The following is a 22,916-nucleotide window of genomic DNA, read 5'->3' on the forward strand; positions in this document are numbered from 1 at the left end:
TTTGTTTGTTTATTAAATAATATAAAATCATTCATGTAAAATTCCTTAGTTCTAAATAAGTGGCTAAATCAAGTTGCGGTCGCATCGCTATTTCAATATCTTCTTTTTTGTAATTTAAATTGTTTATATTTTATATTCATTTGCAACTCACGTACAAAATCACAGAAATAGATAAAATCACAAGAAAAACATCGAATGACCACTTCAAAAAACAAAGCAACTAAACGTTTTGAAATGTCAGTGACACAGTGACGTCACGTCAGCGACTGTCGCGTTCTCATTATTTTTATTTCGCAATTTCGAGAATATCTGCATAAATTTATTGTTTTGTGACGAAAAGTGAAAATAATCTATTATTTAACATATCAACGAAATGGATAATCAATACTACTACAAGCTAATGGCTAGTTATCTATCAAAACGGAACTGTGACGAGTCATTTATGAGATATTTTTTCGGAAAGAACTCTCTGAAGAAAACCCCCGAGGAGTTAGAGCGAGCAGACGAGAGAAAGCGAAGACTTCAGCGAGAACGATCCCGACGATATAGAGCGCTAAAGAATGCTCGGCGGCAGCACGAGGGCGGCGGCGGTGGCGGAGGCAGAGACAGCAACGACGGCGACGCGGGGCGCTCCAAGTCGCGCACCCTCATGCTAGAGGAAGAGTTCAGTGACGGCGACGAGCCCCCAACACTGTGCGATCTCAACTACGACGACAAGTGGCGGGAGCCGGCCGCCTCCTCGGACTGCGCGTCCGACGACAACTCGGCGCACTCTGCGGCCGAGCTGAAGGAAGCGGCGCTGTCGGGCGACGTGGCGCTGAACCTCAAGGAGTTCCTGAGCTCTCCCAACGCCGAGCTCGACTACCCCACGGTGCACAGCCTCATGTTTCACTGGCTGCAGACGTAACACCGTGCCACCAGCGCGCCACACTTCACTGCAGTTCCACATTACCGTTGGCTCATGATCCTGTTTACTTTGTTCAAATTCTAAATTAGTGTACACTATGAACACCTTGTGTATTGCAACACAACACCAACATGTACTGGTTCACCAGTAACTAGCAATAGACAGATAGTGAAAGTGCTGTATTTGTATCTCACACGATGGTCTGATACAACTGTGAGTGTGGTAGTCTTACACATATCAAATGTTGCCGCTTTTATGATAATGATTGATCACTTGTGTCGACAGAGCCGTCCTGCTATGATTTATTGACTAATTAGATAGTAGTAGATGTACTTGGACTGTAGGTAATAATAAAAGGTTCAGGGTGGTTATAAACTGTGCAGTGTGTGAAAGCTTCATCAAAACATGGTTACTACAATTATATTTAGCTTTCGAGGCATAGCTGATGTTGTCCTAGTGCACAACAATTCAAATTGACCAGTCACTTGATATTTTATGTTGTATACAGTTTTTGTTTGTGATAACATCACATAAATTTAAGTTAAAAATGATCTAAATTTGTAATGACAATATTGTCACCTGTTGTGCTATAGACGAGGGAGGGAAATGCTTAGCATTGTTGAGAAGCCTTGACATATCATGTATTTGTACTGTGTTGTACTTGTAGGCATGTAACGAGAGTGCTGCAGACAATACAAGAGTATGGTGATGGTAGGTGCCAGTGGCGGTGGCGACGCTCGCCACTCGCTGATAGAGTATTCCACTAGACAATAAGTTGTTGTTAAGTTGCCATATCCTAATATTTAGATACTCAACAATTATACATAACTTTATCATTATACGCATAGAGAAGTATAGAGTATTATATACCTATAGTTTGTGATACGAATGAATTTACATTTTGTGTGAAGTCTACAATGTTAGGTGTAACAGGTAGTTGAGGAAGTAGAGTAAGTTTGAGGGAGGAATGTGTGTCACACTAGTGCTCTTGTTTGTAATTATTGCTGTACACAACATTCCTTTTACAATATTCATAGCATTATGTTAGTTGATAGATCTTTTATAGTTTTGTAACTTATATTTTAATGTACTTTGGATCTGTTGTCATTTTCTTTACTCATTTATCATTGCTTAAGACTGCTTGTTGAAACTCACTTGTTATGAACAAACCACAACAAACAAATATTATCTCTGTCTCGGGTGTACCATGAGTCCATGACCAACCTGACCAAGCTAGAAACAGGGAACATTTAATAAGAACACTTGGTTTTATTGTAAAAGAAAACTCATGTGAGTGGCAAATCTGTGTAAGCATGTCAAGCTACACATGCATTTATGAACAATACTCTGACTTGTTTAAAGTTAGCTCTCTCAGGTTCCATTGTTTACTCACAATCCTTTTATTTTACTGTTTTATATTATAATTTATGAACAAATGAGGTGTTCAAGCTGGTCACATTATTTAAATAATATTACTTTAGATAGAAATACAAATAATTACAATAATGTTATTTTGCTTGCTTTGTTGAGTACTGCTGCTGGCTTGGAGTTAGTGTTTTGTTACTATAAACATTTTATTATACAGAGTTAGCGCATATCACTGGGACTTTATAGTGTAAGTCAAAGTTAGGAAACAGTTAGAGAAAGTGCCAGAGCTCATGATGACTTGGCACAGAGCTAGTACACTTACAATCATGCTCATGCTGATGGTGCATAGTGTGCATACAATGTCACGCCGCACACGCGTGATACACATTTAGTGAGTGCATTAGACGTGCACTCTCAACGTTCAGTGCCTCTCCACAGATGAATAGTTGAGACTAACATCAAAATATTATTGTGATGTGTTTTGACTCAGCCATAAAATTAGTTAGTTTACTTTAGTTTTAAGTGAATGTAGATGGCACTAATTTTACATACAGGATATAGAGGTATATACAGTACAGGTGGCTTCATTGAATTTTCTAATTCATTTTTGTTAAAATTTTTCTCATTCAGTTCTTTGTTGAGATTCAGTAATATGGGTATGAAGAAATCGGCCCGATTTTGTGGTAGTTAATTGTAGTTGTGGCCAGGTTGCATTGTGTACAAACACCAGCAGTGATAGTAGATGTCAATGGATGATCTGTACTGTACCATACAATATTGTAATTTAGGTGCTTTCGTTATCATTTGTCCCGATAGTAATAGAACTGGCAGCTTAATTGATAAGGTGAAAAGAATGAGTTGGATATTAGCGGGGCGTGTCCTCATCTCGCGTACATAAATATTTTGTTAATGATTGAGGAACACGTTGTGTTTCGTGTGAGTACACGTCAGTGCCATGGTCCCGCGGAGGAGAGCGCGCCCCGCGCACCTGCGATGCCTTCGAACATTATTGTGTAACACTAACGCGTACTGTAAGGTAGTGCCATATTAAAAGAGCTTCCTGTCTATTTTTAATTGTTCTTTTATTCCAATAATAATGCACACAAACAATATCACTGATACTGGAATTTAACATGTTTAGTGAACTTTCTACTGAAGTGTGTTAGTACATGACATAGATAGGGTTCCCCTAACGATACAAGTTAACTTAAAATTAAATTACATTATTATCACACCAGCTAAACCTACTGAATAAAGAAACTATAAATATTTGTTGCCATAAACCTGAAATGGTTGTAACTATAACTTCACTGTGCTCAAAATATCAAGTAGGTTGGTAGTATTAGCAACAAATAAGAGAACATCGTGTGGCATCAGGTTCCCCTTCCTCTCGCTGGCAGGTAAATATTAAATGCTCAAGCGTTGAACGCTCAGCTGGATCTAGATCTGACACTTATCTTGTTTCGGTCTAGATGTTATTAACCAAGTGCCTGAAGTGTAACATGTGGGAACTTCGCTCCAAAACAACTGGGACCTTGACTGTGCGAGCGAACATTCGGCGGCAGTTCCTCCCACGTCGTCGAGTCTGTGCACTAGTATGGTGTTCAATGTCAACTGCTTGTCTCGTTTCATTAACATTATGCAACTATTCTAACGATTGTTGACAACGCTTGCCCTCGCTGACCGTCCTCAGAGTCGCATGTTACTTAAGTGACACCCACGAGCCGGTCAAAACTACTCTTTACTTTACTTATATTTTTAACTTTGGCACCGATTGCACTCTCTTCTTTAACAAAAATAAAAGCAAAAATTAATAAATAATTAACAGTCGCTAAGAGACCTCGGCTCGCCACTCCAAACAATCATAGTATTATTTAATATTTTGAAGAGTACTGAAGAAAGCCGAAGCTCATGTTAGCTGTAGATTTATCTAAATTAAACAAATCATACATAACGTTCCATAAAATATATAACAAAAATAATACCTCATTATCTAGCAACCACTCGTCGAATCAGCAAGAAATGCAGAACAAGTGGCGACACAAAAATTAAAGTACGTCGAATTACCTTCGAGACCATAGCATTAATATCTTACATTAATAATACACTTAGATATAATATGAAATAATAAGTTATCACATTTTATTGCTTACTGTGACGTCTCGTACAGTGCGTCAGCCTCTATTCTTATTTCATCAATTCTTAACTAACTAGGAGTCGGTCTGGATAGTATTTGGATGGTAAATATTAGTAAGTGATGGTGTAACGATGAATTATCATGATTCATCGACCTCGCAACCGGGAGGGTATCGCAACACGAAGCGGAACAACGCCGTCCTAGGCGTACTCGTTGGAGTGGAAATTCTCGCTGGTAATCAAACAGTAAGGTAACATTCTTATATTTTTTCCAACTGTAAAAGTTAATTAAAAGCATAATGTATGCGGCGCGTGCGGTTCTGTGTGGCTGAGCACAGCGAGCAGCGTGAGCGCGGCGGCGGGTCCGAGCGCCAGTGGCGGGCTGTGCCGCGCCAGTGCCGCGCCGACCGCCGGGCGCCGCATCGAGCGTCAGCGGCGTGGGCGCTCCACGGCCGCGGCCGCCGCTGCGCCTCCTCCGCCGCCCGCTGTCCGCACTGTGCTAGTGTGCTAGTGTCGTGTGCTCTCCTACGTTCGAATTATGAAAAACTGCACCATGTACAAAATCACTTACGTGACAAGGAAAAAGCAGGTAACTTTCTAAAATAAATGCGTTTAGAATGTATTGTCGCGAATCCTTCCGTCGGCGATGTTCGCTCAATCCTCTCGTCCGTCCGGCTGCGAAGCCTCGGTGCCGTTATAAATGAGTGTATTTTTGACTGACTCTGCCAGCGGGAACCTCGTGTCGTGAGCCAGGCCGGCGGTGCAGCGGCCCGCGTAGTCGTCGGCGTTCAGTGAGTAGATCATCGCTCCTCGCAGCTTCTTGTCTTTGATGAATTTCGCTTTCTCCCTCACGCTCTGAGGAGTATCGTACGAGACCCACTCGTAGTCCTTGTACATGTACGGGACCTTGGCGTCGCTGTCTTCCTTTACGTTCACATTACTCACATTGGAAATGAAGGAGCATATGTCCGGGTAGTTCACAAAACCACCTCCACCGATAGATCCAAAGCCTGATGCGGGACTACCGACTCGTGGATTATTAGGATTTACCAGTTTGAAGGTGTGACCATAAGTAGGTATGCCCACTACTATTTTATTTGGGTCGAGTCCTTTATCCATGTACATGTGCACAGTGTAGTTAATGTTGAGAGTGGCCAAATACATGTGCTCTGTAGATCTGGCATACAGAGGAGAATTGAACCCTGTGAAGGGGGTAAACTTGGTATAGAAGTGGTAGTCATAAGTCATTATGTTAACATAGTCCACATACTGGTTCACTTGATCTATGTCATATGATATATTGACAATAGTCTCAGGAGCTGCAGCTGCAATAGTCAGCAGGTAGTCTCTTCTTTCTCTGATATATTCCATTCTGATCTCCCGTAGCAATTGTGAGAAGTGCTGTCGTTCCCGGCCTCCGACTTGCACATTGTGTAAAGCTGGAAACTCCCAGTCCAAGTCCACTCCATCTAAAGTATAATTTCTCAGTATTCTCTTGATAGACTTGATAAAAACTTTCCTTGAAGCATGGTTAACTACCATATCAGAAAAGCCCCTGTCGTTGCCCGCACCCCCAACTGACAGCAAAATCTTAAGATTGGGGTTGTGTTGCTTGAGTTTGACAACATCTTGTAAACTTCTCACCTGTGAATCATCAAGAGTTATCTCCTTGTTAAATATTCGCGCGAAGGCGACATTGATGTGAGTACACAGGTAAGGATGGATACTGTTGGGCATCAGCTGGTGCTCGTCAGACTCATTGGGTAAGTTGTAGTAACAGGATACCACTTTGTCTGAGGATGGGTCTGGCAGGCGTGTGTCAGTGAGGTCGCTGAGGTCGCTGAGGTCTGCGAGGGCGGCGGTGCGGAGTGCGTGCGGCGCGATGCGAGCCAGGTGCGTGTACGTGTAGACGTGGACGTGCGCCGAGGTGCGCCACACGCTCTTGTACGTGATCGAGTTGATCTTGGACAGTTGGCTCAGACACATGATCACTATAAACGCAAACAACAGACACGCACTGATCCCCGCCACCCGCCACCCGTGTGCGCTGTGTAGCTTCACATTCGTGTACTTCATATTGTTTTCAACAGTTTCTACCGCTATGCGTTTCTCGTTTTCTCTTAAGCGCTGAAACTTATTGTTTCTTTCTTCTTTTTTCATTTTCTCCCACATTGTGACCACGTTACCTAAAATGATAAGATATCTGAATAAATAATGTTGTTGTGATGTTGTTATTGCATGTTCATTCCTATAATAATATAGTCAATGGTGATATCACAAAAACAAAGTCTTTACCTTAGTCGCAAACCGTGTTCGATGATGAATGCTTGGCGCACTTGTGTACAAATGATAATTATTGTTCTATAAACTGCGAGAAACAACAACAGAATGTGTTTTTATTGATATCTACAGGAAAATAAACAAAGATAAAAACTTCTAAACAGCAATAATCAGCAATGGACCGCATACGATACGGATGTTTCAGCCAATCACAACGCTGTACGGCTGTAAGTAAAGAAACGTCAAGGTTCATGGTATGAATGAGACAAGTCGATATCCATCTTCGAGTAAAAGACAAAGACAAAAAATATGTCATTGCGTCTCAATGCCAAACATGTTAGTTTTGCAAAACGCTTACAATTTAGTTTTGTTGGATTACTTTGCAATGCAAATTATCTTGATTTAATGAAGTGTCGTGGCTAGCTACAATACGATAGGTACTTACTTATTCCATTTCAAACATTAGTTCATGATTAATTTTATTCTTTAGTTCAATGTTTTTTTCTTGATTCAACACTTTCTTCGTAAACTGCTAATATAACCTGTACGGTACCCATTGACATTGACACTGACAACTGACAAGTCACGACAGAATCTAGGATGTGACCGATGTTGATACAGTACAGCATAATATTTATTAGATTGCAATATGTAAAGTAAATCAATGTAGGTTTAAGGTTATTAACGTGCAAGGGGTCATATCGTCCTCGAAAATACTCTCTAGATATGGACGCCGAGTCCATGAATCGTTACGAAAAACAGCTGTACACAGTGTTCAAAACCTTCGACGTAGATAACGAGGAAGCCCTAGACAGATCCGCGGTACATGAGCTTTGTGACGCATTGCAGCTCGAGGACCGCGGCGCGGCCCTCGTGAACACACTGTTCGAGCGACGCTCCGACCGGGTCACCTTCGCGCAATTTCGGAACGGACTTCTCGCCGTGCTCGGTGGCGCGAGCGGCGACCCCGCTCCTGTCGCCGCCGACGCCGCTGCGCATCCACCTGAGCCGCCGCCCCAGCACAGCGACGACGACTCCTCGGGCCGCGAGGTCGCGCCTAAGTTTGTATTCGGGTCCAAGAAGTACGGACGAAGGTCACGGCCGCCGCGCGCCGCCGCCGTCACGGACGAACCGCCCAGCCCACGCTCGTCGTCCGCCTCGCGCCTCGACACCGACGACAAACGAGCGCGTCAAAAGATGAGGTGTCGTCGCAGCGCTTCCGCGATGGAGAGCCGCAACGACTCGAGCGCCCACGACACGGGCGACGACATCGCGCCCGCCGAACCCTTCGAACACAATCGACGAATCGACCGCGACGAGGCGCTCGCGCTGTGCCGCGGCCTTCACATGGACGGCATCGATAGTCATCTCGTCGAACGGATATTCGAGGACACCGGCAGCGCCGACACCACCGTAGGCGAGTTCTTCGATCGACTGAACGCGTCCCTGACCACCACAATAGAAGAGACGAGCCGGGAGGCGCGGTCCTCGGCCGCCGCGGGCGACGGCGTCGGCGGACCCGGCGACGACGAGGCCGGCGGCGGCGTGCCCAGCGACCTCGTGCTCGAGGCGTGGGAGCGCGCCGGCGTGCAGCAGCCGCGCCGCCTGCTCGTCGAGCTCGGCTTCGCGGCGCCCGCCCTGCGCCCGCCCGAGCTCGAGCGCGCGCTCGACGACGAGCTGCGCGCGCTGCCCGAGCCGCCGCCCGAGCGCCGCGACGCCCGCGCGCTTCTCCTAGCCGCCGCGCTGGCGCTGAGCCGCCTGCGCCTGGAGCTGGCGCGCCGGCGGGCCGATCTCACCGCGGCCGAGCGCGATAAGCTCCGCGCCGACGTGGCCGAGGCGAACCGGCGCGCGGGCCTGCTCGCGCAGGAGGTCGACGAGAGCCACGCGAGGATCGAGGCCGAGCTCAAGGCGAGTTTGCGGCGGGCCGAGACTCGCCAGGCCGAGGCGTCGCGCCAGGCCGCGGCCGAGAGCGCCGCCGAGCGCGAGCGGGCGAGCGCGGCGCGCGCGCGGCTGGAGGCCGAGGTGTCGCGGCGGGCGGAGGCTGAGGCGAGGCTGCGGGCGGAGGCGGCGGGGCTGCGGGCCCGCGTCGAGCGGCTGGAGGCGGGCGCGGCGACGGCGGAGGAGCGCGCAGCGGAGGGAGAGCGGGAGCGGGCGCGGCTGGCGGCGGAACTCCGCGCGGCGCTGGAGCGCGGCGCGGCGGCGGCGGCGCAGCGCGGGGAGTCGGGCGAACTGACGGCGCGCCTGCGGGAGCTGCACGCCGAGAACAAGCAGCTGCGGGACCGCAACGACGAGCTGTGCGCCGCGCTGGAGGCGGCCGGGCGCCGCGCGCCGCCCGCCCCCTGCGACTCGACGCGCGGCGGCGATCTCTCCGCCGAACTGGACTCGCTTCTGACCCGGGAGCGGCCCGATGTGAGTCGACGAGATACTATTATTTTTGTTCTTAAGAAAAGAGCGTCAGTGGACCGTCGGTCGACGACGGCGGGAGAGATAGATTTCACTTCGTTCTAAAACTTCGATACGCGAGTGTTTATCTTTCGTGTGTTTTATTTTCAGGAATGCGATTCTTCGCCGGCGAGCATAGACCAGAAGATTCTGGGGCACGTCGAGGTCGCGACGAGGCTCAGGGATATCTTCGAAAGCGTCGTCGCGATTCCCCTCCTCGAGGAGAGCGCGTGCGGCTCGTGCGGGCCCGCCGCCGGCGCCGTGCTGGCCCTGCGGGAGCGCGTGCGGGAGCTCGGCGACGTCGTGCTCGCGGCTGAGCCGCCGCGGACCAGCGTCGCCGCACAGACGCAGGCCGCCGACGAGGTCGAGGCGCTGCGCCGCGACCTGCTCGACGCCGAGCGCAAGCACGACGACGAGAAACGCAAGCTCACCGCGCTCGCGAAGGAGCTCGAGGCGAGCCTCGACCAGATGAAGGCCGAGTACGACAGGTGCGAGGAGTACTGGAGCGGCAAGCTCGAGGAGGAGCGCGACGCGTACAACGAGGAGCAGCGCCTCGGCGACGAGCGGCTCGCCGAGCTCGTCGCCAAGATCGGCGAGTACGAGCGCCAGTTCGCGAGCGCGCCCGCCGCGCTGCCCACTATCGACGAGCGCCACAGCCTCGAGGCGCAGTTCACCGACCTCGAGGACGAGTTCGCGCGCTACCGCCGCGACAAGGAGGCCGAGCTGCGCGCCGCCGCCGCCGAGGCCGCGCGCCTGGCCGAGCGCGCCGCCGAGCTGGAGCGGCGCCTGGCCGAGCCCGCCGCCGTGCCGGGCCCGCGGCGCCGCGCCCGCGACTACCACAACCCGTCGTACCCGCGCGCCGAGCCGCAGCGGGCGGCGGAGGTGCGCGAGCTGCGCGGGCGGTGCGCGCGCGCCGAGGCGGCCGTGCGCCGCCTGCACGCGCGCCTGGCGGCCGCCGACGTGCTGGTCAAGGACCTGTACGTGGAGAACTGCCAGCTGGCGCACCGCCGCCCGCTGTGACCCCGCCCGCCGCCCGCCGCCGAGTGCCTTCGACGCGCCGGTGTCGTCTCCCGGTCGCGAGACGCGCCGGACGCTCGCCGTTCCGTATCCCCCTGTACGTATAGATATACACGCGTATCTCGGTAATTGTATCGATCGATCGATGTCGTCTAAAAAGATTTGTATCTATTATCCGAGCGAAGCGAATGTAATCGTGAAACACTCGATTGTTTCTCGTTAATTATTATAATTAGCGCGCACCGCCGCCGGTGGCGCCGCCGCACCGGGTGATGTGATACGTTGCATGTTCGTGTTCATTTGGAAAATCATTAATTTGCGATTATATTATCCGCTGTAATTGATATATTTTTTGAATAAGTACAAGATTGATATTGAATTGTGCGGAATGTATCAGTGCAACCGAGAAGTCTGATGAAGTAGATGTTAGTCACGCGTCGCGTCGCGTCCGTCGTCATTCCGTGTTCCTCGTTCACAGGAACATTGCCGAACTCACACTATTACCTTAAATTTAAATTTAATGAAGTATTTTGTAATTATTAATTAAATGTTATTACGTGGAAGTCAAATTTATGAACAATTATTTTGTAAATTGAAATATATCAGCATTAAAATTATTTTATTAACATTGCTGCTGTTAAAAAGAAAGGAAATCAATATTTCAGGCAAGAGGGCGTGTATGTGTAGACACTACAACGTTCAGTGAGTGCCCGCACTGCACGTGCACTGTCGGCTACAGGGTCGCGTGTGTAGCGCGCTCCTTCACAACCACGTGTCATGTACGATTACGTCTATTGCTAACTTCGATATTTGTCAATGTTAACATTATCAAACAATCTCTCAATTAGATTCGAACATTTGTCACATTTGTGGTAACTTAAGGTATTTCTTCTGTTAACTACTGCTATCATAATATCATGACATCGATGGACTGGAAACGTTTCATTAGGAAGATAAATCATTATGTTCTCATTTGGAATAAAATTTATTTTTATCGTTTTAAAAATCATGGCATTTGAGAAAAGTAGTGGTGAGGCACAGAAATACCGAGTAGTGATTGTCTGCTAACCTCCTCTCATAATGTGAGGAGAGTCGTGACCAGCAGCTCACTCGTGCCACCACAACCTGCATACATACTTACTACATATTGGTGGTATACTAATACTCTCATCACTTGATTGTGCATGTGTTGTCCGAGTGTTTCTATGTTTTAAACATTTATATCCTTTATTTGCAGTTTTGTTCCCAGTTGCTAGTTTAAGTCGATCATAGAAGACATTTGTCTTTTCCACGAAGCACCGACTGCTCGACGGTTCTCGAGGCGGTAAAAGACTAATCAAACGAAACTTTTTTACCCTCTCGAAGACGTGTCAGTCACACGAGACACGTGTACTGTGTACTTCTTACTTATATTTCATTTGATTACTTATTTTGTAAATAAACATCAAGTCAATGAATATACACATGTTTTTAAAGTTCCAACAAACTCACAGATAGTAGTTGATGTTTACATATAAAATAAAGTCGTAAAGATAGTACTCAGTACACAGTACATGTAACGAATGTATTTAATTAATCTCATGCTCAGCATTTACTCGGAGTGACGTAGTGAGGTGTCGATGGTGGTGATGATGCCGTGATGGCGGGATCGTCACGTGGACCTCATCACCCACCGTTGTTTTCATGACATTAGGTTAATGCATATATTATTGAGTGCGTTTTATCCCCGCGTTGTGTTATATTATACAAATGTAGTCAAATTATATCTGAGCGTGTGTTGCCGGCCGCACCACTTGAATCTTTTTTCTTTTTCTGTGACATAACAGAGTAAATAACTATCTTATCTATGTTTTTCACCAACAATTGTCTAGGTGAAGGCTGTGCAAAGCACCGTGAGTAAAGCCACCTTCTAGGTATTGTTCACTTGTTATAATTTTGGTGACGTCACACCACACACTAGAATAAATATTTCCTGAAGTTATTCTTTGATTGAACGTTGTAGCGTGTCGAATGAATTGTGTGCGCGTACCGGCACTAATCCACCCCGCCTCACACCGCGCCTGGCAACACACCGCTCTCATATATACAACGAGTATATCAATATGTTATTGTGATTGCTAATATGTTATGTAATTTAGGTTGTGTAGTCCATTCCATAAGTGTAAGTACCCGCGTCCGTTGAGTTGTTAGTGTAATCGCTGAAACAGTGCCTAAACTATCATTGTGATCACAATCAATGCGTTAAAGTTAACTAATTAGGTTTATTAATATAAGTGAGGAGCACGTGACATTGATTGTTGCCTATAATAAATAAATTGTTTGTTTCTATGTCCGCGGCCGCCGCGCGAGCCCTCTGCCGTGCCGCCGGCCTGAACTAGCGACAGAATATAATATCATTAACCCGCTCACTCGCAAGCTGTGATACATAAAATGTTCTGATGATTTTTGTAATATTGTAGTAAGTTAAACTGATCATTGAAGAAGACTGATACCCTGAGCGTTCATATTTTAATATAAATCTCTGTATAATACTAAACGTTCCACCGTGGACCTCTCGCGCCCTTAAATTATACCAAGGTGAAATACAATTATTATATTGGGGGGTTCATGACGTAGGGGACTTAGAAACAATCAAGTCGTGAGCGGGTGAATGAGAAGTCGTTGTAACTATCTACTGAATACTATCGCCGTGAACTGGCGTGGCAAACGCTGGACGCAGCGCCGAGCCGTGCGGCGACCGCCGACATTTTGTGTTTCAATATTAAATATCATGTGATTATTAAAGTGTTGATCTAAAACCGTGTTTCATTGCTGGATTTCACTAAAAGTTTGACTAGTTTCCTTCCTAGCCGTAGTCGCCGAGCATCAACTGCAGGGACGTTTTAACCACTCGCTTATTTCTGACAGCGGATACTGACTCACACTGTATTGACTACCCTTCTATAATGCTCCATTTGCTGTATGTAGTTCAATCAATAAAATTGTCAGGCTGTAGGTTAGGATGTCTAGTTAACATGGACTAACACTCCCGACCTCAATCCATTCTCCTGTCCGTCTTGTCATCGCCGAGAGACCAGATTGAACGCTCCCATTCCTCATAAAATAAAAGTTTACATAATATTATGTAGCACAAGGGCTTAAATTATAATTGTCAGTTGTGCAATCAGTGCGAATAGACTTGGTTATATAGTATAGCATCATGGCATGAGTGAAATAACATCTCATCGCATTTAAGTACCTCATGCATGGCATGTTTGCCTCCAAGGAGTGTATTTAGCCGCTGGTCGAGCAGCGAAGTGGCAAATGAAACTCACGTAGTAACAGTATAACGTTTATTGTGATACTGTGGATCCAGACAAACAGATTACAATCATGACTGTATATATTCATATTGTTACATAAAACACTTATTTATTACAATTACCAGTTTTATTGTGGACGTAGAGGGTGACGTGCACCTTCAAACACGCGAGCAAGTGTCGAGAGCTCCGGCTCGCTCGCGCACACTTGCTGCGTGCTCACTAGTGTCACTAGACTCACTAGTGTCCAACACACAGAAGGACAAGTTGCATCACTACGGATTATTATTAGCTACGATACTCATTCTTCTGATTGATTCCTGGACAGTTGCGTTTATCAGTGAACATTTATGTACCCACGTGTAAATGTTTACTGATAAAAAACTTACTTAAAAATATGTTAATTCATCAAAAAATATGTTTATTCATTCGTAATGTTCAGTAAACTTATAGGTAGGTACTAATAACTTATGATGTCTTCGTCCACCGATGTGGAGATGTTTCATCCAAGTCGGTCACCGGAACACTGTGATGTGTATGGCCCTCGACTCGGGTGTCGGAGCTGAGCGCGGCGGCAGCGCTCTCCACATTAGGCAGCGGCCCGCGCTCCGACCATCCGAACAGCTGCGTCTCTTCTCAGTTCTCCGTCACCTCTGGCACGACGAGTACGTAGCACTTGATCCACCGATCCGGGTCATTCGTTTAAATATTGTCCATCATTTCTCCCGGAGCGGTGGAGTGAAGGGCGCGTGTCGGCGATGCGGGGTGTGGCGCTGCGTCCTGGTGGTGGCGGCGCCCGCTCACAGGTACATGCCGTTGACGAGGTAGTCCGCGTCGTGCGCGAAGGGCGACTTGCCGCGGCGCAGGCGGCGGCGCGAGGCGCGCGCGCGACACGCCAGCATGCCCATCGTCAGCGCCGTCAGCGATACTCCTGGCGACGCGTACCATATTATTAGTCGAAACCCTCGAGTGGCCAGTTAGTAGTGATGCATTAAATGTATGAACGATAAGTTTACCTATAACGAGGAGCATCATGGCGGCGGGCGGGTGGTCGCTCAGTCCGTCGTGTTCGTCGGCGGCGTAGTGCTGGTGCGCCGCGGCCGACGACACCGGCTTCTTCTCCACGCCGTCATCCGACGACTTGCTGGACTGCACCGCCTGCACGCGATATACAACACGTTTAAAAACCGTAGGGTACTGGACGCCGGATTTGGAAACATTTACACTTACTTTGTCTTTGATCACTTTCTTCTTGGTTGTATTCTCAACCGGCGGGGGCTTCACCTCCTCGCGCTGGTCGATGTCGTTGTTGTTGTTGTCGATGTGAGGGGGAGGTTCTGTGCTCTCCTTCTTTAGCAGTTCGAAGCCTTTTTTGGGACTGTCCCTCAACGTCTGTTGCTGACTCGAGTACACCACGGGGATCTCGGGCATCGTCTTCGGAGGAATGTAAACCGGTATCTCCTGTCGATGTGATTATATTAAAGTGCGGTGCTTATATCTATACCTGTCGTGTTACGAAGAACGTCGAACAGTGGGAGCGGTAATAGATGGAATGGTTACCTGTTCGGTGCGGGGCGGCGGCACTGGCCACGCGCGTCGCGGATCCGGCTCGGGCCATTCCACGCGAGAGTAAGCGCCGCCCGACCATCCCCTCTCCCCGGACAATCCCTCCAGGCCTAAAAGCACGCTTCCTTTATACGGACTGCCCTGTCAGCCGCTATACATACGTTCCGACGGGCTCGTCTCGTAGGACAAGTCGCTAGTGCGCGTGGCACATAGTTGACATTCGCTCAGCGATACTAGTGGTTACTGCGTCTGGATCCTGTAGCCCCGGAACGTCGTACAGTACCGGGCGGCGGCGGCTGCGCGGGCCAGGCTCGGCGCGGCCACGGCGCCTCGAACGGCGGGAACTGCGCGCCCCCCTCCGGCTCCTGCAGCAACCCTCCCTTGTGGCTGAAGATGTGGGAACTGGCTCCGTCTGTTGAGTCACCACCGACGTTAAGTAAACACGAGCCTCGCCAGTAATTTCACGTAGGTTCGTGGATTGAGGAGACGATTGATGCGTACCATTGTACCGGTGCTGCGGCTGAGCTTGCGCCAGTCGGTGCGGCCATCGGTCTGACAGCGGCCCGCTGTCGCTGGCCACCAGCCCCTCGCCGCCGCCCGTCTCCGGCTCCTGCAATATATATAACAATAAAGATATTGAATTCTTCTGATATTAACTCGTTATCAAGATAATTACACTCTGGGCTAGGATAACTCTGTCTAATGTGGGTAAGTAATACATGTGAATTTGTTTTTAATTAATAGCCAAGTGGAGTAACAGTATGTAAGTAGTACCTGCAGTGGCTTCAGCAGTGCTGGCGGCGGCGGGGTGGTGCGTGCGGGTGGCAGGGGCAGTGCCGCGGGCGGCGCGGGGGCTCTGGGCTGAGGCGCGGGGGGGCAGCCCAGCTCCGGCGCTTCGTCGCTGCCGTCCGCGCACTGCGCCACGCCGTCGCAAGCATTGTACACCGCGATGCACTCGCCACCACGACGACACTCGAACTGATACCGACTGCAGTGTCCCGCTACATGCAACAATATCACTTGACGGGTCAGACTCGGTACACTTCATGTCCCAATTCAATGGGATTGGCCTGAGAGCAGACCATCTGGATTTAGTTATTTACTAGCTACAGAATAAACTGTGGGGCTTTTGGCTTACGTTACAGAGATCCCCACACGTTATGAGCTTCGCAAAACGTACGGTTGGTCGTAACAAACTACAGTCAGAACACCGATATCTCGTTCTTCTATTCGAATCCCGCTACAGGTGAGGCATCACTTCCCCTATCGTGTATCACAGGCGTTTGACGAACGTAAAGTTAACTATTGGTCACGTCCACTCAAGGATCGGCTGTTCCACCGCGAGGGAAAGGTAGCATGGGGGACCACGCCCTAAGTTTACATAGGTCACCGGGACCGCTCCAAAATATCTCCCTAGCTCGGAGTTCTGCTTCCTTTGATAAGTGACTCGCTGATGCCTAGTTGGTGCGCAGAACTTGCATAATAATACCTGTGATGACTTGCTCTCCGATGGGTGGCCTTTACCGACAAAACTCGTTAGCATCGCGTCGGATAGCGAACTAGTCAGAGATTATGCAAGGCTTCCACGAAGTGTATTTAGATCGGCTAAGCTAAACAAGCCTTTCTTGACAACCGGGTAGGCCGCGCCCAAAGTCAACCATTTAAGACATCGGGAGTCGGGAGCGCTCCACAACATGGCGACCTAAATCGAAGTCCGCGCTCGATCCTATCACTAAGTGTTCAAGTATGTTAAGCTTCCAATCCCGAATGCTTTGAGTTCCGTAAATATCTAGCGGTGACCGCGATTTATTATACCGATGCTGTCAATCAAAAGAAAAGCACTGAATCACAGTATAATGCACCTGTAGAGAGAGCTACGTAGCGACGATGCACACCGCGTGACTGATCTCTGCGTTGTGAGGCTGCGTCCCAGTGCATGCTGGATGCCCTAGGCACGCCCCCTCCCCCCGTGCAAGTACTAGCGCTATCGATTACGCGTTGGTGCAATGCGCAGCAACACTAAATGTGAGTAGCACGCAGCGTCACCCGCAGTGGCCCCGCCTTGCATCACCTGCGTGCAACTGCGTTTTATCGCCACTGCGCAACGCTGATACAGGTTAACACCATTAACACTATGTAACTAACCTAAGCGCTATTCTCCGATTTTTTTCCTATAGGTACCTATCTCCTTGTTAAACGCTTTTACGTGTAGGTATATAAAAAAAAACGACTTTACGATTCCAAAAAAAAATATTCTTTAGACAACAAAACGGTTTTAATGATTTTTCTTCGAAGTTATAATAAGTTATCACAGAAGCTCCAACATTGTAATCTCAAACGATGATGTTTTTTTTAATTCGTAACATTCTCATGGCCATGTAAGCCGTTTTCTGATGTCGCATAGAATGATTGTTAGACATGTGCCTAGCTGCCGTTATTTTTACGTCACATTACTTCTATATCCTAACCAATAAGCAACAATGATACGACGAATTTCATAACGGACAAAGTTAAATCGACAGATAATATAATGATTAAACGGCCGTAGACAGAAGTAAACGCAACAAATGACATAATTCTGTTTTTGTTTAGCGCACTCAACTAACATTGTTGACGTACTCAATCAGCCCGTATCTTGCCTCTACCGGGTCTCCGTTCGGTCACGACTCACGACTCACGTTTGCCGTGGGTACATCATCTATGCAGTCGTAGGGAGCCTACGATGGTTAGCTCACTGATCTCAATAGTGCTTCCATCCAAGCCGAAGTGTCGTACTTTGCCAAAACTTTTGTTTAACTGCCCGTTTGGCGCAGTGGTTTAAGCGGTCACCTCGCCGCAACAACCGTAGCGCCGCGTGTGGTGGGTTCGAATCCCACCCGGGACAAATCTTTGTGTGATGAGCACGAGTATTTGTTCTGAGCCTGGATGTTAATGTATCTATATACCTAAGTATGTATTTAGAAGTATATAAGAATGTTTATCAGTTATTTGATTACCATAGTACAAGCCCTGCTTAGTTTGGAATCAAATGACCGTGTGTGAGTTGTCCAATCATATTTATTATATTTATTTATTTTTTATTTAATACGAGCCACGCGTGAGTGACGCGACTCACGACTATTATTCCTTACAAACAGCAGAGATTAGCCGCATTATTGAGAAAACGTCTTTTTTTTTAATAGATTAATTATGATTAGATATTTGTAACCTCAAAATCGATCTACACAAGGGATTCACCGAACTAAGCTAAGCTCATGAAGTATCCACTTAATCGTAAGTCGCCGATAACAAAACGTCCCTCTGATAGAAACACTTCATTCTTATAAACATACCTAATCTAAGTGCTTTGTCTGGTGAGTGATGAATGTGATGATACTGACGATAAAAAAGAACCGAAAAGACGCCTTATATTCGCTGTATTTATCGACCGTGCTCAATAGGTGATGAGTCAACTATTTGCATTCTGTTAAATTCTCGGAAACAAATCGCGGTAAGATGTAAACAAGTTAGTCCTTATGCCGCGGCTCGCGAATGTTGGCAAGGCTGCTACTGTGGCAGTACACGTGTGACCGCGAGCGATGACCCCGCGCCCTCACCACGCAGGCTCGCGGCCCGCAGTGCCCACGCCGACACACGTCATGACACAACACAAGCCACGTCCACACAATACATGTACATACATCTCCGTGCGAAAAAACATTTATGGATAAATTAATTTGTCCAATTCGAAACAAGCTATAAAACCAAATAAGATATGTATCTTAAATCTAACTTATACTAAACAGAAGGGGAACAAACAAGAAGAAAGGTTATCTTTATTATTTTGTCATTGAACATTAAGATCACTCCGCCACACGGTCTGGAGCGGCAGCGTCGTCACTGGATCAGCAGGCATCTCTGTTCATGTTTTAGGTCAAGAGTTGATTGTGTTTACAAGTACGTAGGTAGTACTAATAGTAGGTGAAATAAGGTACCTGGAGGTCGGTCTACGTCGAGCGGCTGCGTGGGGCGCGGCGGCGGCGCGGGCGCGGGCGTCGTGGCCGCCGTCGTGCTCGCCGTGCTGCTGGTAGCGCTCCTGCAACAATATAGTTACCGCTGTTAGCGCCTCCAGCACACGCAATGTTCAAACGATTTGCTAAAATGAATAGAGTCACATCGTCGGCGGAAGTGTACACTGACCTAAGGTTGGCGAGCTCCTGCTCGTGGTGCGCCAGTCGCTCCTGGTCCTGCAGCTCGGCGAGGCGGCGGCTGAGCGCCAGCACGCCGCTGCTGAAGTTGGTGTGAGCCGTGAACTTGCAGCGGAAGTCCTCCGGCGGCCCGCAGTTGAACAGGTAGCAGCTGCCCGGACCCTGGCACACCACACACGACACCGTTACTACTCGTCTGATGACGTACCACAGTCACAAGTACGTGTGAGAGACTGGCAGTCACCTGAGACTATTGTTATCCATCGTTAAAGATCGACTCTGTATTCGTATAAAGGCTCTTCGGCTCCGGTGACAAAGACAAACCGCGCCCCGAGGCAACTAGGTCATCGACACTGCTTCACAAAATGGCGACCTAACTCTCGGCTCACGTTTGTCCTCAAGTCCTAAGATTTCAAGTAGCCAACAGCCCCTGTTTGATTTAACGATAAGCGCCAACACGAAGGTGTATCAACGATAACTATCGGTTGCAGTTAGACATGGGGCTGATCACTTTAAAACGAAGACTCAAAGAAGCTGCTGACCGCGGCACTATTCTGTTAGTTCTGAGGCTGCGCGCTAGAGAACCTAGGCACCCTGCCCGCCCCCCTCCCGCCCGCACCACGCAGGTACTGATATATCGATTAGGTCTCAGTGTTCTGCGCACTAACACTAAACGCGTGCTTTACGCAAGTTCCGAAATGGCCGCCGCGCCGTCCTCCACGTCACCCCTCTACCACCGCGCCCTGCCCGCTTGCACCCGAGCGCGGCTGCAGCTTATAATAACTGCGCAATACTTGTGATCTATCTCTGCCGCAAGTACTTCACACCGACCGATGGTTAGCCTTTGTCTCTTTGTTACATAACAGGCACCTGCTATATTCCGCTTATTACTAAAACAAACACTATCATCTGTCTGACTCAACAAGTACCTCTACTATGACGGAGTATTTCTCGACCACCTCCCACAAAAATGATAATTAAAATTTATCACTTATTAAAATGAGTTCCCTCTAACATGGCTACCATTTAAAGTCCTCATCAATCGAGCGGTCGGTTGACACATTTGATAACCGGCTGAGATAACCACTGAACAAATACTTATGAATGACCAGTAAGTAATAGATAGAAGGCACGTCGTGCACGCCGTGCGACGCATTCACGTATACAAGTGTAAGTAGTCACCTTCTCCTCGTAGACGAAGACGTCGCAGGAGTCGGTCTCGCAGCACAGGCGCAGGCACTCGTGGCGCGCGCCCACGTCCAGCTCGGAGAGGTAGCGCGCGCCCATCTCGCGCGACTCCTCGGTGCGGATGATCTTGTCGCGCTGCACGTCGAAGCGCGCGGCGCACGCGGCCGGGTCGAGCTCGCGCGCGCCCGCCACGCCCGCCAGCAGCGCCACCCACCAGCACCACGCGCGCGCGCCCATCTCCACGCGCACTCACGAGCTCCGAGGTCGCTGCTGCGGCTGACGGCGGACGACGACGCTGCTCGGGGCTGCTCCGTCCATGTAGACCGAGTACACTGGGTAGGGAGGTGGCGCACTTCCGTGTGTGTGTCGCGGCACGGCCAGGAATTAACTGAGTGTTCTGGAAGGCTCGGCTCCGCCGGCCGGGCCGCCGCCACGCCAGCGATCGATACTGCCGCACTTGCGCAGAGCGCGCAGCAACGCGCCTCCTCGCGGACACAGAGCCACTAGATGCGACTCGCGAGGAAGGCTCGCGGTGTGTATAATGTTACTGTGTGCTCTTTTCGTAATTGATAATTGATATTCAATACTCACTAATCGGTGTGACTGCTCAAAGAAAAGTTTAATGAATAAGTAGTTTAGAACTGGATACCTAGTTTTATAAGACAAAACACAGTTTTTGGACAATGTTTCTCAGCTTAAGCTATAACAAGATCAATCAAAAGGAAGTGACCCTGTAATCAATTTAGCTTGTAATGTATGACCAAACCAAAATAACCCAAAGTACTTATTTCTGTTACGATTTTAGATAGCTTATAATAGTATAATAGTACAAAAGCGTTCATATCCAGTTACTTTGTTTCCGTGCTTTAGTTCTTAGCACGTGGTGTGAGAGTGGTCGAATGACGCCTTTCAAATGTCAAGTGTTTATCAGTAGGTAGGAGGTCTGATGGCGAGGGTACCCTTTTCACTCGCAGTAACTATGCAGATGAACACAATCCACAGGATTCGAAGCAGTTTAACCTAGAGAAAAAAATTAAGCACCGGAATGATCTGATCACTCAGGACGTTGAATATCACGTGTGAGTAGTACGAGGGCTTCGTTGTAATTAGTTTATATCTCGACGACACACAATTTTATTGTTTAACCCTGATGAGATTTTACAAATATAAAACGCGGTGAGGGCTCAAATAATCTTGACTGAAAAATCCGAGAATTGTTTTTGGACTACGCGACGTCGAGAATGGAAACGTCGTGATATCGAAGAAGTGCCGCCTCAGGTAATGTCAGTATGAGTATCACTTAGTTTGCTTTATACCAGTTCCAGTTTTAGATTTTCACTGGCTTTGACACCGCTGTCGACGCCGACTACGGCGCGGGTGGCCTGATGATTTGGCGACAAATCGCACAGGACAGGTAAATTGAAATAATAAGAGGAGGCCTTACCCAGTGGAAATCTATGCAACTAGTAAATGGCTAATAAATTTATTGGACTCAAGGCCGAACGTTACGGGAGGAGATCCTTGCCCAGCAGTGGGACATTATTTTACGTGTAGACAAAGCTACACAATGTGTACGAGGATCTTATAGCCTCACACACGGTCATTTGATTCCAAACTAAGCAGAGCTTGTACTATGGTAACCAAATAACTGATAAACATACTTATATACTTCTAAATACATACTTATATAGATAAATTGACAACCAGGCTCAGAACAAATACTCATGCTCATCACACAAAGATTTGTCCCGGGTGGGATTCGAACCCACCACACGCGGCGCTACGGTTGTTGCGGCGAGGTGACCGCTTAAACCACTGCGCCAAACGTGCAGTTAATAATATAAATATATTTATTAATTTGTGTTGACGCTTAACAATATTGTTTCAAAATAAACGTTGATAGATACTCGTAAACAGCGCGCAGGATGATTGCGACGAGACTAAAGTATGATATTATTGGTTTGACGAGCACGATGTACAATACTAACCCCCGGTTTCAGAAACCGAGAGTAAGACTGACTGACAGAGAAGAATACTAATAAGACTAAACAAAGTACCGGGCAGGTGAAACAAATCAAAGTTAAGTTAAGTTATCACCAGGCTCGTGTGATTTTTTTTATGTGAATCGTCATATATATTTATTATGTGAAACGAAACGTATCTGTTGTTCGAATGCAACGCGGGAGGTAGGGCCGCAATATGACGCTCATGACAGCTCACAAAATCTGACTCAATACCCGCCAATTATTCTTTGTTTCAGCATCCAGGTTGCTTAGCAGTCGAAATAATGCAAACCTAAAATATTTTATGGCATTTTTTATTTAATACTGTGTTATTGGAATGACGCTAGGATTGTCACGAAGATTAACAAAAATTAAAATTAGCCCTCGCCTCTACTGAATCACAAAACAAACAGTTTCTATTGAAAGTAACGTCAATTTACGATAGCTTCGTTTCACCCGCGGTTGTTTCCTATTTATCTCAACTTCGGCCTTTTAAAACTACCGTTTAGTTACTTTACATATA

At 47.8% G+C, this 22,916-nt stretch overlaps 3 protein-coding genes across 4 annotated transcripts; 1 reads left to right on the forward strand and 2 right to left on the reverse strand.

Moving 5' to 3' along the window:
* Positions 1-3,338: 3,338 nt before the first annotated feature.
* Positions 3,339-6,883, reverse strand: Cht11 (chitinase-3-like protein). The gene is made up of 2 exons (XM_076118191.1): positions 6,707-6,883; positions 3,339-6,597 (listed from the first exon to the last, which is right to left on the reverse strand). The coding sequence occupies exon 2, from the start codon at positions 6,581-6,583 to the stop codon at positions 5,066-5,068; it is 1,518 nt and encodes a 505-aa protein (XP_075974306.1). The 5' UTR covers positions 6,584-6,597; positions 6,707-6,883; the 3' UTR covers positions 3,339-5,065.
* Positions 4,849-12,948, forward strand: LOC142975386 (uncharacterized). 2 transcript variants are annotated; one of them, XM_076118188.1, is made up of 3 exons: positions 4,849-5,000; positions 7,541-9,100; positions 9,245-12,948. In XM_076118188.1, the coding sequence occupies exons 1-3, from the start codon at positions 4,950-4,952 to the stop codon at positions 10,151-10,153; spliced, it is 2,520 nt and encodes an 839-aa protein (XP_075974303.1). In that variant the 5' UTR covers positions 4,849-4,949; the 3' UTR covers positions 10,154-12,948. The 2 variants fall into 2 exon arrangements, with proteins under 2 accessions (XP_075974303.1, XP_075974302.1); XM_076118187.1 differs by lacking the exon at positions 4,849-5,000 and having other exon boundaries at positions 6,916-9,100.
* Positions 12,949-13,468: 520 nt separating this feature from the next.
* LOC142975387 (uncharacterized) lies at positions 13,469-20,763 on the reverse strand. Its single transcript, XM_076118190.1, has 10 exons — positions 20,385-20,763; positions 19,195-19,364; positions 18,990-19,090; positions 15,790-16,016; positions 15,517-15,625; positions 15,299-15,427; positions 15,010-15,125; positions 14,680-14,910; positions 14,466-14,607; positions 13,469-14,380 (listed from the first exon to the last, which is right to left on the reverse strand). The coding sequence occupies exons 1-10, from the start codon at positions 20,625-20,627 to the stop codon at positions 14,250-14,252; spliced, it is 1,599 nt and encodes a 532-aa protein (XP_075974305.1). The 5' UTR covers positions 20,628-20,763; the 3' UTR covers positions 13,469-14,249.
* Positions 20,764-22,916: the final 2,153 nt, after the last annotated feature.

Source organism: Anticarsia gemmatalis, chromosome 9 (assembly GCF_050436995.1).
Source record: "Anticarsia gemmatalis isolate Benzon Research Colony breed Stoneville strain chromosome 9, ilAntGemm2 primary, whole genome shotgun sequence".
In the NCBI taxonomy this organism is placed as follows: Eukaryota; Metazoa; Arthropoda; class Insecta; order Lepidoptera; family Erebidae; genus Anticarsia; species Anticarsia gemmatalis.

Coding starts and splice junctions, on each gene's coding strand:
- LOC142975387 (XM_076118190.1), bottom strand. CDS start 20,627: ATGGGCGCGCGCGCGTGGTGCTGGTGGGTGGCGCTGCTGGCGGGCGTG. Junction 15,626..15,789: donor CACTGCTGAAGCCACTGCAG/GTACTACTTACA, acceptor TATATATTGCAG/GAGCCGGAGACGGGCGGCGG. Junction 14,911..15,009: donor CGCCGCCCCGCACCGAACAG/GTAACCATTCCA, acceptor TCACATCGACAG/GAGATACCGGTTTACATTCC.
- LOC142975386 (XM_076118187.1), top strand. CDS start 7,418: ATGGACGCCGAGTCCATGAATCGTTACGAAAAACAGCTGTACACAGTG. Junction 9,101..9,244: donor TGACCCGGGAGCGGCCCGAT/GTGAGTCGACGA, acceptor TTTTATTTTCAG/GAATGCGATTCTTCGCCGGC.
- Cht11 (XM_076118191.1), bottom strand. CDS start 6,583: ATGTGGGAGAAAATGAAAAAAGAAGAAAGAAACAATAAGTTTCAGCGC.